We start from the raw sequence: 18,376 nt of genomic DNA, 5'->3' as shown, positions 1-18,376 counted from the left end.
GTGGCGCAAGACGGGACTGCAGCGCCGCTAGTTCTCGCGACCGCCGTTCGGACCACCCTCCTCCGCTGGCGGAGATACGGAGCTTTGAAACTGAGTTTCTTCTAGTAACGTTGGGACAGCGCAACTGTGGCACTGCAGCATCCATTTGACAAGTGCTGGAGTTTATGTCTTTTTTTGTCAGCAGTGCTCTGTGCGTGGACATTATACTCTGCAATTTAGCGAAAAATGATTTAATCGTGATTATTTGTTTGATGGGGCGTCAACGAAACAGCAGAAAACAGGTATTCTCGCACTGGTGAATGCCATTCACCGATACACTGAACTCCACGGGAAACGCCCCCAGAAACCACGAGTAACCACTCTGTTCGACAAAGCTTCTTGGCACATCATACTGTTTCAGAAGGCGCCTGAGCGTGAAGCTACCCGCTCGTGAATCAGCAATGGTTCACCTCGGTCTCCTTAGTTCACCACTCCGTTTTCATTCTTTTAGTTGTGCATTACAAGTCTGCATTAATGCCGAAGACGCCTGTATTTTGTCAAGCTTTTTTGGCAAATAGTAGTGAAAATAAAATAAAGCATTGTCGTGCCTGAGGTTCTTAATTCAGTGAGTCAGCTAATGTTATTTACCTTGAGCTCACATTTCTTTAAGCCTTTACATCCCGAGTTATTTATGAAGAATCGTTCCCAAAATAATTTCATTTAATGCTTGATTGGATTGCCACGTTGAATAAATTCGCGGCATACATTGGGAATAATATATGTAGCGCATGTATAGAATTCATAAGCATTTGTTCAGTTCTAGAAACAGTTGGCTTCACTGCACTGTGATCATCTCAAACACCGCTCTTAACGCTTAATCTATAGCATATATATAGTGGAATCTCGTTGATACGATTCTGCATAATAGGTTTTTTTATTTTTAATCCAGGACATGTGTGTGTGTGTGTGTGTTGCCGCACTATGAGCCCCCCCCCCCCCCCCACTCCAATGAATGGAGACTTTAAACCTTGGTACTACATCGCTAGTCAGCAGCCGAGCATCGTAACCACGGTACTACCACAGCGGCGGCTGTCAAGTGAACCAGTGTATCGATGCCGGGTATCGCTGCAGAATGACGTGCGCTCGTTTCCTGCAGGACACCGGAGGCGTTGTGCGCGTGGAGGGCGCCCGGACGGCATCGTACTGCACACTTTTGGATAAAAGCGGTGACTGCCTGTTCGGCGTGGGCGATATGGACGTCCACGGTCACATCTCCCCGCAACTGGTACGTGTGCATGCAACGCCAATTCTCGGCACTTGATATCCGCGCCTCGCTCTACTAATCGACGATTGCCAACAAGGCACTGTTTACGCTATACAATTAAATGAAACCAGAGAAGGCCAAGTGTTTCAGCCAAGTTTCAGCCACACTCGCCGTCGTGGCTAAGAGCGGCGCTGACTATAACACTCCCAGGGTTTGCATGCCATAAATACCCAATAAGTGGACGGGGGAATGACCGCCGCTGTAGCTCAGTTGGTAAGAGCATCGGGCGCGTAATCCGAAGGTCGCAGGTTCGGTCCCTGCCGGCGGCCAGTTGTCTTTTCGTCCACTTTACTTTCTTCACATATATGTCACAATTATTATGCTTCACTTAAAACAGTGCAATTAAGGTCCCCTATACCTTCCTTGGCTTCATTATCTACTGGTTTTCATTAAAATTGGTGTGGGGTGACATGAGTTTATGACGAACATAAATGACAGGTCGTGACATGAAAATCATGACATGCATCTCATGGACGGCATGATTTACATGCCACGGTCTTGATGCTCCCGCGGCCGTTTCATTAAAGTAATATATACCAACATTGATATGGCGTGACAAGAGTGAATGACGAACGTAAATGAAGGTTGTAACATGCAAATCGTGGCTTGCATATCATGTACGGCACGATTTACATGACACGGTCTTAGGGTGTTCGCGGCCGTTTCAGTGAACGTATATATACCAAAATTGCTATGGCGTGGCATGGCTGTGTAACCAACATAAATGACAAGTCTTGTTGAAATGCATGTCATGTGCGACTAGGGTGCCTTGATGCCCGCGCGCTCTGCTGAGGGTGAGGACAGCCGTGTCGTCTGCTACGACGGCCGCCAGTGCACCTCCCGCCGCAGCTAGGCAGCATGCGAAAGGTGCTACACAAGGAGCTTGCGGTGCACGGATACGTCCAGGAATAAGCACACGCTAGCGACCTTTTTCGTTTCTTTTTTTTGAAGATTGGACCGCTTCTAGGGCTGTTGTTGCTTAAATGTTTATTAAGGAAGCATGTATTTCATGTAAGCTGACGGCCTGTGCATGTGTTATGCGCTAGAGGTAGGCATAGACTCTGTCATGCGGAAAACGAATCCTCTTCCCTACGCCGGAAACGACAGAGTCAAGTCTAAAGCATTACTTAATTTTCTTGTAAGCTCAGCATTCCAAATACACAAATAATCGTTTAAAGTATTTGTATACATGTCAGCAGCAGCAGCGCAGTATACGTATTTCAACACACATTCTAGTGTTTCGAAGCTACCTAGGCACGATTGAGGTGGCGTATTTTGATAAGTTTACAAAAAATTTACTGGTTTATTATAAATAGCACCATACATGTCGTACACAGGATAAAGGGCCGAGGGGCAGTATGGTGCAAGTATCCTGCTAAAATGAAATGAAAACTTCCTTATCATTATTATTGCTGACATTTCTTGCTTACAATCTGTGGCCGCATTTGTATCAGCACTCGAGTTGAACCTTGAGTCCTTATCAAAACGATGAATACGTTGTTGTGTAGTATGCCATAAAACTTTGCATACGCGCAGTATCTGTGCGTTTTTCCTTTTTTTTTTTGTATCTGCAGTTTCTTTATGTGCAGCATCTCTTTTTTTGCATGCCCAATTGCATGCACATGTTATTGAGTGTTGCCAATACTGTTTTGAATTCTGTGCTGCAGATCCACTGCGTCGTTTGTCTCTTTTATTATTAATAATATCTGGGGTTTCACGTGCCAAAACCACGATATTATCTATGAGGCACGCCGTAGTGGAGGGCTTCAAGAATTTTGACCATCTGGTGATCTTTAACCTGCACTGACATCGCAAAGTACGCGGGCCTCTAGCATTTCGCCTCCACCGAAATGCGACCGCCGCGGCCGGGATCGAACCCGCGACTTTCGGGTCAGCAGCCGAGCACCATAACCACTATACCACCGAGGCGGAAGTTTTTTTTAAGACGAAAGCCTTAAATACCTCTTCAAACGCGAAATTTGATTAATCAATTTATAATAAATAAATAAATAAATAAATAAATAGTAAGAAAGAAACATATTGCCGCCCGTATGTGCCAGTGGTGACAGTAACGAAGCAGCGCGAGTGTTCTTGGCCCATCGCGGGGACGAAGAAGACGTTGCAGTTTCTTTCCTTTGGGGCAATTGAATTGGGCCACAGCCACAGGAACGTTTTCGAAGCCGTATGCGATTTTCTACGGGAGACAAAGCGAATTGCTTATTAGGTTATTTAATTTCATTTTATTTTTCATTCATACTGGCTTCAAAAAAAAATATGTATATATATATATTTTTTTAATGTTTTTCTAGCCTTGAATATTAGTGTGAGTTCTTCCTTACATATCCTTATTATAAACATATTTGAAATGTAAAACAATTTTATCTCAAAAATAAGATGCCGCCCGTTTCATGGCCGATCCCCCACAGTGGGTTGCGCCAGGTTGACACGGTCCAACCAACCAACCAATAATAAATAAGGTGCCGCACGTTTCATGGCCGATCCCCCGCAGTGGGTTGCGCCAGGTTGCCAAGGCCCAACCAACCAACCAAAGCGTGTTTGCTTGTCGTTCTCCGTGTCCTCGTCGATCCCACGTCGTTACACTGGTGGAGGCGCTGGGTAAGCTTCATGCTTGGCACTCCTTCGTGGAGCCGACAATGGAGCCCAGAATCGCCATCACGCGTCGAAACACCGGTCCACCTACCAGAAAGTTCCAGCAATCGCTTGCCTTCTTCAACCACTATGGCCACTGCAGCTCCATCGCACCTGACACTGCAGAATCCTATGATTCCTGAGTGCTTTCATGGTGAAGCCTATGAAGACGCCCAAGACTGGCTGGGCCAGTTCGACCGCTGTGCGAAATACAACCAATGGGCCACCCCAGAAGCCAAGCTTTCGAATGTCTACTTCTACCTGAAGGACAACGCTCAGACGTGGTACATCAACCAGGAAAGAAGCTGGGCTACTTGGGACGCGACTTCCGCACCAAGCTGCTTGACACTTTTACCAGTGTCGACAGAAGGGAGAATGCACAACGTCTCCTGGAATTTCGCAACCAAAAACCAAACGAGAGCGTTGCTATGTTCGCCGAAGACATGGCCCGTCTTTTCCGTAGGGCAGACCCCGAAATGCCGGAAGAGCGGAAGTTACGGTATCTCATGCGAGGAGTGAAGGGGAAACTGTTTCCTGGGCTTGTGACAAATCCACCAACAACAGTAGCTGAGTTCACTAAAGAAGCCACATCGATCGAACGGGCCCTGCAGCAACGGTACCGCATGCATGACACCATGATCAACTCTGTAGCGAGTACTTCTGTTATGACTGTGAGCAACGAGAAGCCTCTGCGTGAAGTCATCCGGGAGATTCTGCAAAAGGAGCTTCGGCAGCTCGGTTTATTTTCACCAACAGAACCGACGCCGGCATTGTCTTCTGTCGCTGATGTTGTCCGGGATGAGGTCCGTCAGACTCTTTCATCGCCCGGCTATTGTGATATGCCACGGCATCTTACTTACGCTGATGCTTTCCGACGCCCAGACATCGCACCTTCGACGCCGCCGGCTCGAATGCCTAGACCACCAAACCTCGCACAGCCGCTCTTATCGCCGGCGACTCTCCCTACCTCGCCGATCTCGCCGCCACGAAGAATGCCGTATGGTCGACATCCAAACACCGCAACGTGGTTCTATGGAGAATCCTCACTGAACTACCAGCGTCGCAAAACCGATTTGTGGCGTACCGCTGACCGTCGACCGGTGTGCTTCCATTGCGGTGAAGCAGGGCACGTCTATCGAGTTTGCCGTTATCGCGACGCCCAATGCTCGAGATTTCCTCGCCATCATGATTACGCTACGCATGACGGTCGACGCACGTACAACGGCGCTCCTCTCGACATACCTTCACAAAATCCAGCGACGCCCCGATGACGTTCTCCATCTCCTGCGCGGTACAGTTCCCCGAATCGTCGCAGTTTTGCCTACGTCACTAGGGGCAGGTCCCCTAGCCCGCGACGGGGAAACTAGACGCAGCGACCTCCGGCGGTGAGGTTGCCAAACATCGAAATTACGAACAGCCGCCATTACAGACGCACAACTCGAAGTCGCCAAAGCCGAAGACGACGAGCACACCGACGAATACGACGAATGCGACAACTGCCGATGTAACGGACGTCGTCAGCGCTGACCTCGTCGTCCACATTGACGGCCATCAAGCGACAGCTCTTGTTGACACTGGCTCCCACTTTTCCGTAATAAGCCTACAGCTAGCCAACAGACTAAGGAAGGTAAAGATGCATGGCACAGACCCAATATCAGAACTGCCGGAGGTCAGTTAGTGACACCTGTTGGAAAGTGCACGGCCCGACTCTTAATCGCTGGTTCCACCTTCGTCGCCACCCTCGACATTCTTCATGAGTGCTGTAAACAGCTCATACTGGGAATGGATTTCTTGCGCGAATACGGGGCTGTGATGAACATTCGCGACAGGAGCGTAACGTTCGCTACACACTCGGGCACTGCTAAGGATGAGGAGAACCAACGACCTCGATTACGTATCACCGGCGACGACGTCATACTGCTGCCGCGGAGTTGCTCCCTCGTACCTGTGCACTGCGACAGCTTGCAGAGTGGCACTGGCATGGCTGAACACATCAATGAGCTAGCATTCACTTGCGGCATTTCTATTGCCAGGGCTGTCATCAATGTGATCGATGGACGCACTGGACTCTTGTTGACAAATTTCAGCAAGGAACGCCGACACATTGTTCGAGGCACTGCCACTGCCTATTTCGACGAACTCGCGCAAATTGAAGATTGCCATTTGGTGGAGGAGGTGGCAGCGTCTCCTATCACTACACCGACACCTGTTGACGTTAGTCCGACGTTATCAACCATCGAGCGAGACCGCCTTCTTCAACAAGTTCCACGGCTGATTCTCATGCACTTCAAGAGTTGGTCAAACGCCGCTCACAAAGCACCGCATCATCACCGATTCTGACGCCAGACCTATCAGGCAAAATCCTTATCGTGTTGCCCCAAAGGAGCGTGAGACAATTCAAAAGAAAGTGAAAACGATGCTGGAAGATGGCGTTATTCGGCCATCTAACAGTCCTTGGGCATCGCCTGTAGTACTCGTAAAAAAGAAGGACGGCAGCTTGCGTTTCTGCTTCGACTACCGGAATCTCAACCAGATCACAAAGAAGGATGTTTATCCGCTACCGCGTATTGATGATTCCCTGGATAGGCTACGAAACGCACGCTACTCTTCGTCAATGGACTTGAAAAGCGGCTACTGGCAAATTGAAGTGGAGGAGAGAGAGCGTGAGAAGACAAAAAAGACATCAGACAAAAAATCAGTGCGACGTTTTTTGGGACTATGTGCCTACTATCGGCGGTTTATTGCCAATTTTTCGCGCATCGCATGGCCATTGACACAGCTCACCAAGGAAGATGTCTCCTTCGCGTGGGGCGAAGACCAGCAGCGGGGATTTCACGAGCTTCGTCAACGCATGCAAACGCCTCCCGTGCTCGCCCACTTCGATGAAGACGCGCCGACGATATTGCACACAGACGCTAGTAACGTGGGTCTTGGAGCGGTGCTCGTGCAATGGCAGGACAACAGTGAAAAGGTGATCGCCTATGCCAGTAGGACGCTTTCCCGAGCAGAAGCCAACTACGCTACGACCGAGAAAGAATGCCTCGCCATGGTATGGGCAGTTCTGAAATTCCGTCCGTATTTGTACGGTCATTCGTTCACCGTTCTCAGCGCTCACCATTCATTCTGTTGGTTACTTAATTTGAAAGATCCATCCGGCCGTCTAGCACGATGGAGTCTTCGGCTCCAAGAATTCGACTTCACTGTTGCTTATAAATCGGGAAAACGACACGCCGATGCTGACTGTCTTTCTCGGTCTCCTGTTGAGACAGCAGCCCAAGACGACGACGACACGGCCTTTTTGGGAGTCGTTGACACTGCCGCTTTTCCACAACAGCAGCGGGACGATGCTGAACTGCTACCGCTTATTCATTACCTGGAAGGACGAACCAGTAGCGTGCCAAAATTATTCGCAAGGGGGCTGGCGTCGTACTGCTTGCGCAGTGACGTACTTTACAAGAAGAACTTTTCACCTACCGGCAGCAGCAACTTACTCGTCGTTCCCTCATCGCTTCGACGTGAGGTCCTACACCCCTGCCACAACGAACCAACCGCTGGTCACTTGGGCTACACCCGGACATTGGCGAGGATAAGGCAGTACTATTACTGGCCGAGACTTGCCGCGGTCGTAAAAACTTACGTGCAGACATGTCTCAACTGCCAGCGTCGCAAACCGCCATCCATCAAGCCAGCCGGTCCGTTGCAGCCTGTCCAAGTGCCGACAACACCATTTGCACAAATTGGCATGAAATTTATGGGCCCCTTCCCAGCGTCTGCTACCGGAAATAGGTGGATAATCGTCGCCACAGATTACCTCACCCGATACGCCGAGACGGGCGCTCTGCGATGGGCAACAGCAGCTGAAGCGGCGCGATTTTTTATCGAAGCCATCGTTTTAAGGCACGGTGCTCCTGCAGTAGTTATCACCGACAAAGGTACTGCGTTCATGGCCGAGCTTTTGGACACTGTTTTTCGACCAAGTGTTACCGCTCACAGGAAAACAACGGCGTATCATGCCCAGACCAACGCGTTGACTGAACGTCTCAATAGGACCCTGGCTGACATGATAAGCATGTACGTAGATGTAGAGCACAAGAACTGGGACGACATTCTACCCTACGTCACGTTCGCGTACAACACGGCTCGTCAGGAGACCACACGGAAGACACCCTTCAGTCTCGTTTACGGCCGTGAAGTCACGACAACATTAGACGCAATGCTCCCTCACGAAAATGATGGCAATGAGATGGACGATGAAGAGTTTACACAGCGAGCAGAAGAAGCTAGACAACTTGCCCGGTTGCGAATCAACGAACAACAAGGCTATGACGCCATACAGTACAATCTCCGACACAGACCCGTCACATACAACGTGGGCGACAAAGTGTGGGTCTGGACACCTATTCGTCGGCGTGGGATCTCCGAAAAGCTATTGCGAAGATACTTCGGACCTTACGCAATTCTCCGACGCATCAGTGAGGTCAACTACGAGGTTGATCCGGACGGCTCTCAGTGTTCAAAGCACCGAAAACACTCGCCAGAAATTGTTCACGTGCTTCGGATGAAGCGATACTTGCAGTGACTGACTGCAAGTATGGCTGCGCAGTTTTTTTTCTACCTTGCTTTCTGAACGTTTAACATCGGGGCGATGTTTCTTTTTTAAGGGAGAATAATGCCGCGCGTATGTGCCAGTGGTGACGGCAACGATGCAGCGCGAGTGTTCTTGGCCCATCGCGGGAACGAAGAATACGTTGCAGTTTCTCTGAATGATAAAGCGTGTTTGCTTGTCGTTCTCCGTGTCCTCGTCGATCCCACGTCGTTACAATATGTTCTTTGCAGAGCGCTTTAGAAATTAATATGTGCCCTCTCGGACCCCCTCTCGGGCCGAATTTTCGGTGGAGCCGAAAATGTTTGAGGCCCGTGTACTTAGATTTAGGTGCACGTTAAAAAAACCCAGGTGGTCGAAATTTCCGGAGCCCTTCACTACGGCGTCCCTCATAAATTTCAGTGCTGGGCAGTATCGAAGATACGTGTATCTTAGATACTCTTTGGGTATCTTGTATCTGTATCGCGATACGTCTCGCAAGACGAGTATCTGTATCTGTATTTCAGATACATTCAATAATGTATCGTTATCTTAAGATACAAGATACTCCTATAGGAACACCGCCGTACGAAACAATCGCTGGCTCAACTTCGCTTCTCAAGGTGGTACTGGTGCTACTAAACTGCCTGAATAAAACTAAGTGCAGTGACATAATTTTATTTTTCCGCCAGAGTCCACCAGTGAGGGCAGGCGATGGGGTGTGCGCGTCCGTTTTGGTGGAGCAGAGCAACATGACAGCGCTCGCGCAGTCTCGACAGAACAAGCACGCGAACGTCTATGCTTAGCTCAGGTGCCTTTGTTTTTCTTGCTTTTTTGAATGCGAAGCATTTCTAAGAGAACCTTAGGCACTTTGAGCGTTTCTATCTACGTATCTATCTATCTATCTGTCTATCTAGCCGCCTACGTCTGGGTGTTCTCATGATCACCTCCTCAGCTTGGGGTAGACCAAAATTGTAATGGGAGGGTAAGAGGGTTTGACGAATATGACTGTCTTGTCATGATATGAACAACTGAAAATCCTGCCGCGTACGTCGTCAAACCCTTTCCTCCAGACACATGCGGCACATACCCCTACACGGTAAGCGGGTATGCGCCACAGGAGATCGATAGTTTATATCATCCTACGGACGGCGAGAACAGACATTGGTAATTTACATGCGACAGCGTAAAGAAAAATTGACATCGGCAGCGTTGACACGAAGAATGGAAAGAATAAAGATCAGGATCTCAACAGGATTCGAACCCAAGCATTCTGCGTGACAGTCGGGTATTCTACCACAGAGCCACACCACGTCTTGAGACTGCTTTAGAAAGAGACCCTATTCAGGCGTAATGTCAGTGCAGCATCAATTGTGGTTGCAGTGCTGGCTATCTAATTTTATAACAAAGCAATAAACATTACATATGTACACCTATGATACAGGCGTCATGCCGGGTTAACGTCACTTGTGGTTCCAATGCTGGCTCCGCTTTCATAGAAGTCTAATAAACATTACATTTGTATTCCTATGATTCAGCAAGCTATATACAAGCGTTTTTGACCGCGAAGAATACGCTAACGAAAGTTACGTATGATATTCACATCGTCGCACCGTAAAGTGCACTTCATTTCGATAATACTCACGTCTGTGCCCTAAAGTGAGTGCTGATGTTACGTCAGACATAAGGTACCCTTTAAACGCCAGTGTAGTCGACGTGCCTGGTAATGCTACGATGTTCACCGAACTGCTACGCTTACAAAAACACGTCGATCCGCGTCCTAACGCTTGTCTCAAAGCCAAAACATGCAGCACAGACTACTCGCTGAGTGCTTCCGCATAACACCGATTCCCACAAGGCGTGGGATCTGCCGAATTATTTTCTTTTTATTTGTGCCAGTGCCATGACACTTACCCTTATCCACTGTCCAGCGCCGCGTACCACAATGCGTGGAGTGATTATAGCGCAAATTCTGATGCCGCTTCCCTGCGTAGTGCTTGTTACGAACTCTGAAGCACATAGGGTTGCTTTGCGTCTCGTGGCTTTCACAAATCAGCAATATGAAGGACCTTGTCGATGTAAGTTCGACTCACATGCGATTGACTTATGTGCAAAAAAGATCCTAACTATAACACCACTAGTACCGATGCTAAATCTAATAGATGAAGCGCTTGTCTAACAGAAGTTATGTTCGTGTACCGTATCTTTTTTCTTCCTGCTGCCGATCGAATCCCGGCCGCGGCGGTCGCATTTTCTATGGAGGCGAAAATACTTGAGGGTAGTGTGCTTAGATTTAGGTCTACGTCAAAGAAACCCAGGAGGTCGAAATTTCCGGAGTCCTCCACTGCGGTGTCCCTCATAATCGTATCGTGGTTTTGGGACGTTAAACCCTAACAATTATTTATTATCTTCCTGTTATCTTTATTCGAGTAGTTTTTGAAATCATAATTTGATTGTTAGGAAAAGTGCTTTCTTAGTTGTCCTTCTTTTGCATCCCGTACATTACCTAGGGCTCTGCACTCTTTTTTTTCCAGTCTGGTCACAGCAATATGTCTCGTGTAACGTGCTGCCAAAATGACCTGTCTGCTTTATTCTTGCTTTGAACGGTCTACTTTAGTTCTGCTACTGTGTACACATTTATATTTCACTTGAGCTTACTCTTCTGCAAAGGTGATTTTCAAAACAAATATGTAATTATGTGGGCGCCCACTGAGTATACAATACCAAACATCCTGCTTACTGCTTAGTAAAACAGCGAAATTGAGCTTGCATCATAATTGTGGAAATAATTAAGAGCCACCTTAAAGTTGTTAGGAAGGGGGTTCGAGAAACTTTGCTATACAAAATGATCCGTTTTTCTCATGAGCGTCCCAACGAGCCGTTTCAGTTAATTTTTCATAGGCACTACATATTTTTATTTTCTTACATTAACAGGTAAGTTCACGATACTTCATGTTTAATTGTCATAGCTATTAGGGGCACCGTCTGTATCGTGTTTTTGTACTCATTCAATGCGAACGTTTGATAAGGAACGGCTCTTCAATTTTATTTACATATATTTGTCTTCCTTCTTTAGGCCTCCCTTTTTTTTGCTATTACTAATCGCCAAGTAATCGGAGCTATATGTGGAAATAGCGTGAACAGCAGGGGTGTGCTGCGATGATTTGAGCAACAATACTGCCACGCGCTCTTATATCTTTATTTTGGTGTGATCGGGCTTAAAGCGGAAAAAAATTATTAGCAGCACTCGGCTCAAGCCGCGACGCGATGTTTCGGAAGATTCGCAGTTGTTTCAGATGGCCCTGTTAAGATTACGCGCGATTCCAGCCACGGCGGCCAGATTTCGATGGAGGCGAAAATGTTTGAGGCCCGTGTACTTAGATTTAGGTGCACGTTAAAGAACCCCAGGTGGTCGAAATTTCCGGAGCTCTCCACTACGGCGTCCACCATAATCATATCGTGGTTTTGGGATGCAAAACTGCAACAATTATTATTAAAATTATGCACAGGACGCGAACACTGTAGTTCATTCGGGAGCTTACGTGAGCACCATCGGTAACGCTGGAAGGTTCGATCGGTGATGTGACCACGCCTTCTGCCGATGATCAGAATACCGAAGGCCAACGACATTTATTGCCGCTATCAGTGTACAGCGTGCTTTGCTTGTACTATGAGTTACTTAGTTTTCTGAGCACAAGCTTGCCCAATGAGAAGTTTCGTCTCTACCAGAGTGACTGCCGCTTTCTTCATCGTCACCACCACGTGACAATGCAATATGTATTAGGCATTTCTGGGGTCCACATGTTCCCTCGTTGAAGAAAAATTGTTAAAAGATTGCACGTTAGTAGTATATTGATGAGTAGAACATGAAAAGTCATTGCAGTTTTATGAGCTCTACGTACACACAATGAGTCACTAAAAATTTCGCTAGCAACGTTGTTGCTGCGGTACACCGGTGATTCGGTATTGCATAAACGGTCTTTTGAAGAAAGGTAAAACTCCATACCGGTATTTGCGCCATCGTGCGAAGGCTTCTAATTGAAGTTCTTGTGATTAGATGGCGACCCCTAGCTGGTCGGCAAGCTGAGCAGCGACTCCCATCAATTACAGAAATGTCAAGCAAGACTTCACAACTTCACAGTATTTTTGCCCAGCCCTGCTCATAATCACATCGTGGTTTTGGGACGTTAAACCCGAACAATTATTATTATTATCTCGGACAAATATTTCTACGTTGCACTATCAAACGAATCTAGGCTTAATTCTGAATTCTTGATTGATTCTAGTTATTACTTTCCTTTTTTAACCCAGATAATATGTGCGTCATGAAGTGGAGGCCGCAGACCAGCCTTGGCATATTGTTTTGTTCTGCTCTAGCTAGACAGTTCATTAGGTGGAAACACTATTTTAGTAACAACTCCCGCGTGAAACCAAAGTAGTTTCGTGCATACACGTAACACGCGGTCGCTTAATTTCCTGCGTTCACCGACCGCGCAGATCCTGGAAAACGAAGAGCACATCGCACGCGCACCTGTCGTCGTCCTAGATGGCAACATCCCCGGCGAAACGATCGACTGCCTTCTACGACTGTGCGGTCGGCGACAGATACCAGGTGAGCAGCAATACGTCCTTTCAATGAACCACCGCTGCACGCGTTCTAGGGCACTTGCAGCCAATTTGCAAATGATGGCGTCTTTTGCTCGGAGATAGGCCACAGTGCTGCTGCAATTTATCCATCGTTCTTCGCACTATTATCTGCCAGCGCTCTATAAAATAAATTCCTCCGTCGATAGCGCCGTACGTGCCCCCGATTTTCTAGCTCTCCTTAAAAAAAGTTATTGGCGTGAAACTGCCCTTCTCACTATAAGCACTCTAAAACAAGGACAGGGCGCCATAGAGCCAACTTATGTTTTTCCAGTAGTGATATATTATATTGGGTAAAATAATGAAAAGCGGCCATAAATGCGGCCACTTATGTACCGCCGTTTAGGACCAGGCGGTTTTACATCAACGCATTGATGTTCCTCGTCGTGCACGTGTCTCCGTAGGTCGTCAATGGCTGCAACACTGCAGTGGCTTGCTTGAGTTTTTGAAAACTCCTGGTATGCCTCTAGAACACAAGTGTTGCACACTCGCCGTCATGATCAGGGTTGCCAGTGGTGGCTACTTTTCGCCAAATTGGCGAATTTGTGAGGCCCGTGGCGACCTAAAATTATGAATGGCGACATGGAGAATTTTTGGCAATTTTTTGGCTTAGGTCTCTACTGAGTTATGCATCCTAAGCTCAGTGTCTTTCCAACGAATGAGCGGCAACATTCTGTGTATTTTTCTTGTTTCTTGGTTTTAGACCCACGAGTAGAATGTGCACATTACGCGTCATTCCGTATGTCTGTTCTGTAACTCGTGTGTATCTCCTCAATTCATCTAGATGGTTGGATGGATGGATGCATGGATGGATGGATGGATGAATAAAACTTGCTGCTGGGCGAGTTGGTTCATACTTGCAAGGAAAGAATACTGATGCGCACACACATAAAAACACGGACTCAGGAGTCTCGGACGAGCGCAAACTTTCAACTAACTTTATTTTTCGTCGTCAACAATATATGCAATCAGTCACGTGGTCACAACGCTAATCGCTTTTCACTGTCAGATCACAACAAGCCACGCAAGAATCTCTTTTCACCATGCAATAAGGAAACAGTAGGCTGGCTAACACACGCGTTTCCTCTAGTTGAGATAAAATAGGCTTCCAAAAGTTCCCGTGCGGTGCTATCTTGGCTTCGGCCCAAAACTCTGATCGCTCGGAAATTCGGTGCGCACATGCAATGTCGGACATGCGCTGGTAAATGCGCGTTCTCTTTATTAATTATGGTGAATTCATGTTCCCTTGCACGAACGTTGATGCACCTTCCGGTCTTCCCGACATAAGACTTTCCACATGAAAGCGGAATCTCATAGACGACACCAACCGCGCAGGCTACATAAGGCATTTCGTGCTTCATGCCACACACTCCAGGACTCTTCTTAGCCGAAGAAATTTTCGGGCAGAGCTTTGCCAGCTTGCGCGGGGCTGAAAAACCATCGGCACACCGTGCCTGCCCGCAACCTTCTTCAGATTGTGAGAAGTGCGGTGAATGTAGGGCAACACTACAGGGCGGCTTCTGGATTGCGGCCCTGGTGTCTTACCGGAACGGGGTGCTTTTGACTCTCGCAGGAGAGCCTCTGCGACTGCCGTAACGAGCGTACGTGGGTATCCGGCTTCCAAGACTCGCCGTACTTGATTTCTAAAGCTGTCCTGCATAGCATGTGGGCATGACTTTCCACGCGCAGACCCCAGACAAAGCTTCACTATCGCCCGCTTAACTAGTTTCGACTGCGCCGAATCATATGGCAGCAGACCCTCCTGCGCTCGTGGGCTGTAAGACCAGCACACGTGAGTGCTTAAGGTATGTTGCCTCCTTTTTGGAAAACTTTTTAGATTTTGATTCTAAACTGATTGCTTTGTGTTTGCCATAAGAAAGGCTGTTTAAAAAGACCCTTCAATTATGTTAGACCAAAAATTGAAATCTGATCACCATTTAATTACTGAAATTACCCAAAATATGACCATCACGCAAATGGTCATAAGTCATGATCATGTGATACTAAACAAAAATGGCTTGGCAGCAGTATAGCTATATATGCAGGCTGTGCAATGAACTAGAATGTTTGCACTATCTGCAAAATTAGGTTTTTTATAGCCGAAAAACCAAAACTTTCGTAATTTCAGGCGTTCGCATTTCAGTCGAAGTCTTATAACATCAAAACTTGCGCACGGATTTCAATTATTCTAGTTCATTGCACAGAATATTCAAGAATGTTCAAGAAATAAGCATGGCAAGTTTTAAAGAAATGTATTTGTTTATTTTTAAGTTACGACCTTTGGCGCAACAAAAAACAAATAAAAATAGAGTTTTGAGAAAATCAACAATAAAGTTTTTGAAACGTGCTATACACATCATTAGATAGTCGCGGAAGGCTAAAAACCGTCAGGCTCGTAGCTGGGTCCCTCCTTAGCTGCTACAAGTTCCCTGTGAGAACGTTTAGCGGCTCGTTGTTTTTTTCGGGCTTGTTTTTGGTCGCACGTTGACTGGCGTTTGGCGCTCCTCAAGCGTGCTCGGTCCCTGCTGAGGCGAGCTACTGTGGTGTAGTAGCCAGGGTCGACACCAGCCTGCCTTAAGATGCCTAGCGTGCCACTATTTCCATTGTTGAAGTGACATACACAGTCGTATAGGCGAAACAAAACAGTGCGCAGGCCTATATAGACATCTTTCGGGACGCGCTGCCAGAGCATCCCATTGAAGCACTCGTTCGCGTTTTGCGTTTTTCCGTGAAGACATTTCTTCAAAAATTCTTCTGAACACAGTTCTGCATACACCGGCTTCATTCGCATGTCATTCGAAAAGCCTCCCCTATGCTTGTAATGTCCTGTGCCTGAAGCTTTTACTCTGTTGTAGGCACACCAGCTTCTCACTCCTAAAAGAGACAGGCCGTGCCTAGGAGTTGCGTCAGTTGGACTGCAATGAAACAGACTTGCTAGTGTGGCCTGCTTCATTCCTTGGAGGTTGTCCACATTGGCCCTGATTGCAATGCCACAATAGTTTTGCAATCGATCGATCATGACATCCGTCAACTTCCCTTTACCTCCTAGTCCATGGTCTTTTTCAGTTTTCTCAGTCGGCATCCCATGCACTTTTGAACGTGTCCAATGCACTCAAGTTTGCGCACAACAAACTAATCTAAACCTATCATTTGCATTTGAGCGTAACAATGAATTACTTTTGGGAACTGAAATGTTGGTTTCGTTTTCACAGCGGGTCAGTTTCGGTTTCAGGGAGGTCTGCCGGCAGTTGTAAAAAACAACGTAACTTTTGAACCAAACAAGATAAAGACGTAATTTTTGCGGTAGCACAATTCTGAATGTTTCGAGATTATAAAATCTTTAAAAATAAAACTCAACTTTTTTGAAAAAAATCACCGTTTTTAAGGCAACATACCTTAAACAGAGCCTTAAATCTAAAAACTGCAACGAGTTATTGCAAGGGATTTCATGGGTAAAGGTCAAACCCTTCCCGCACTGCTGAAACGCGTCAAGGATAGAATCAACAGACTTGTCAAGATTAAAATCAATGGCTTTCTTTAAAAGTACTAAAAAATCGCCTACATATCTAAAAACTTTGATAACATTAGTTGTCTCTAGGATGTTAGACAAAGAACGATCCACGTCCGCTAAAAATATGTTACACAAAGCAGGTGCCACACAAGACCCGATGCAAATCCCTTGTCGCTGCAGATAAAACCGGTTCTCGTGGGCTACAAATGTAGAGCGAAGATAAAATTCAAGTAACGACATGAAGTTATTCACCGACATACCAGCGTTGTTTTGAAAGTCAATGGCCCCACCGGCTTCGATGCACTCACGTACCGCTACAAATAACTGGCTATATGGAACAGAATAAAATAAATCTTCAACATCAACAGAGAACATATAGTCAATACGATGTTTCTCCTGCAGAAAACGCACAACATCGTCTGAGCTCTTGGTAGCGAAAGGGTCCTCGACCGTTAACACATTTAAATTTCTCAGCAGGAATTGGCTTACTAGGTACTGCCAAGATCCCTTTTCACTTATTACTGTACGTAACGGAACTTCCGGCTTGTGCGTTTTCGCAGTGAAAAAAACACTGAGTGTGTTGCCTTTGCATGCAAAAACGCCTCTGGCCAATTTCTCAAGCTGAAGCTCCTTACACAAATTGGCTGCCTTTGTCTTCACGCGAATAGCGCTACTTTTAACCTCCTTAAAATTCTTAGTAATGGCGTTCCTAGCCTTCTCATTGAAACTTACAGCATCTAAAACCACAAACCCACCCTCTATATCGGCTTGAAGCAGTCGGAGGTCATTGCCCCTAAAATGCTTCACGACGAGATCTGTCGGAGCCAGGCACTGACAGAAGTCTTTCTTGGCTTTGACAGTCCTTGCCAAAGCGTCGACACCCTCAATGCGACACCCTCACTGGTCATTGTCCCTAGAACGCTTCACGACAGATCTCGTCGTGAAGCATTTTAGGGACAATGACCTCCGACTGCTTCAAGCCGATAAAGAGGGTGGGTTTGTGGTTTTAGATGCTGTAAGTTTCAATGAGAAGGCTAGTAACGCCATTACTAAGAATTTTAAGGAGGTTAAAAGTAGCGCTATTCGCATGAAGACAAAGGCAGCCAATTTGTGTAAGGAGCTTCAGCTTGAGAAATTGGCCAGAGGCGTTTTTGCATGCAAAGGCAACACACTCAATGTTTTTTTTCACTGCGAAAACGCACAAGCCGGAAGTTCCGTTACGTACAATAATAAGTGAAAAGGGATCTTGGCAGTACCTAGTAAGCCAATTCCTGCTGAGAAATTTAAATGTGTTAACGGTCGAGGACCCTTTCGCTACCAAGAGCTCAGACGATGTTGTGCGTTTTCTGCAGTAGAAACATCGTATTGACTATATGTTCTCTGTTGATGTTGAAGATTTATTTTATTCTGTTCCACATAGCCAGTTATTTGTAGCGGTACGTGAGTGCATCGAAGTCGGTGGGGCCACTGACTTTCAAAACAACGCTGGTATGTCGGTGAATAACTTCATGTCGTTACTTGATTTTTATCTTCGCTCTACCTTTGTAGCCCACGAGAACCGGTTTTATCTGCAGCGACAAGGGATTTGCATCGGGTCTTGTGTGGCACCTGCTTTGTGTAACATATTTTTAGCGGACGTGGATCGTTCTTTGTCTAACATCCTAGAGACAACTAATGTTATCAAAGT

The 18,376-nt window shown here is 46.7% G+C and overlaps 1 protein-coding gene across 1 annotated transcript in view; it reads left to right on the top strand.

Moving 5' to 3' along the window:
• LOC119382249 (pseudouridine-5'-phosphate glycosidase) overlaps positions 1 to 14,774 on the top strand; it is a gene marked incomplete in the record, with an annotated part of 1,023,505 nt that extends 1,008,731 nt beyond the window's left edge. The window contains 3 exon segments of the mRNA XM_037649958.2: positions 1,136 to 1,264; positions 13,032 to 13,146; positions 14,653 to 14,774. Of these exon segments, the coding sequence (XP_037505886.2) occupies positions 1,136 to 1,264; positions 13,032 to 13,146; positions 14,653 to 14,774 (366 nt within the window).
• Between the last annotated feature and the right edge of the window lie 3,602 nt (positions 14,775 to 18,376).

Source organism: Rhipicephalus sanguineus, chromosome 2 (assembly GCF_013339695.2).
Source record: "Rhipicephalus sanguineus isolate Rsan-2018 chromosome 2, BIME_Rsan_1.4, whole genome shotgun sequence".
NCBI classification, from domain to species: domain Eukaryota; kingdom Metazoa; phylum Arthropoda; class Arachnida; order Ixodida; family Ixodidae; genus Rhipicephalus; species Rhipicephalus sanguineus.
Note: the sequence above shows the minus strand (reverse complement) of the source record. Positions and strands in the feature narration are given on the sequence as shown.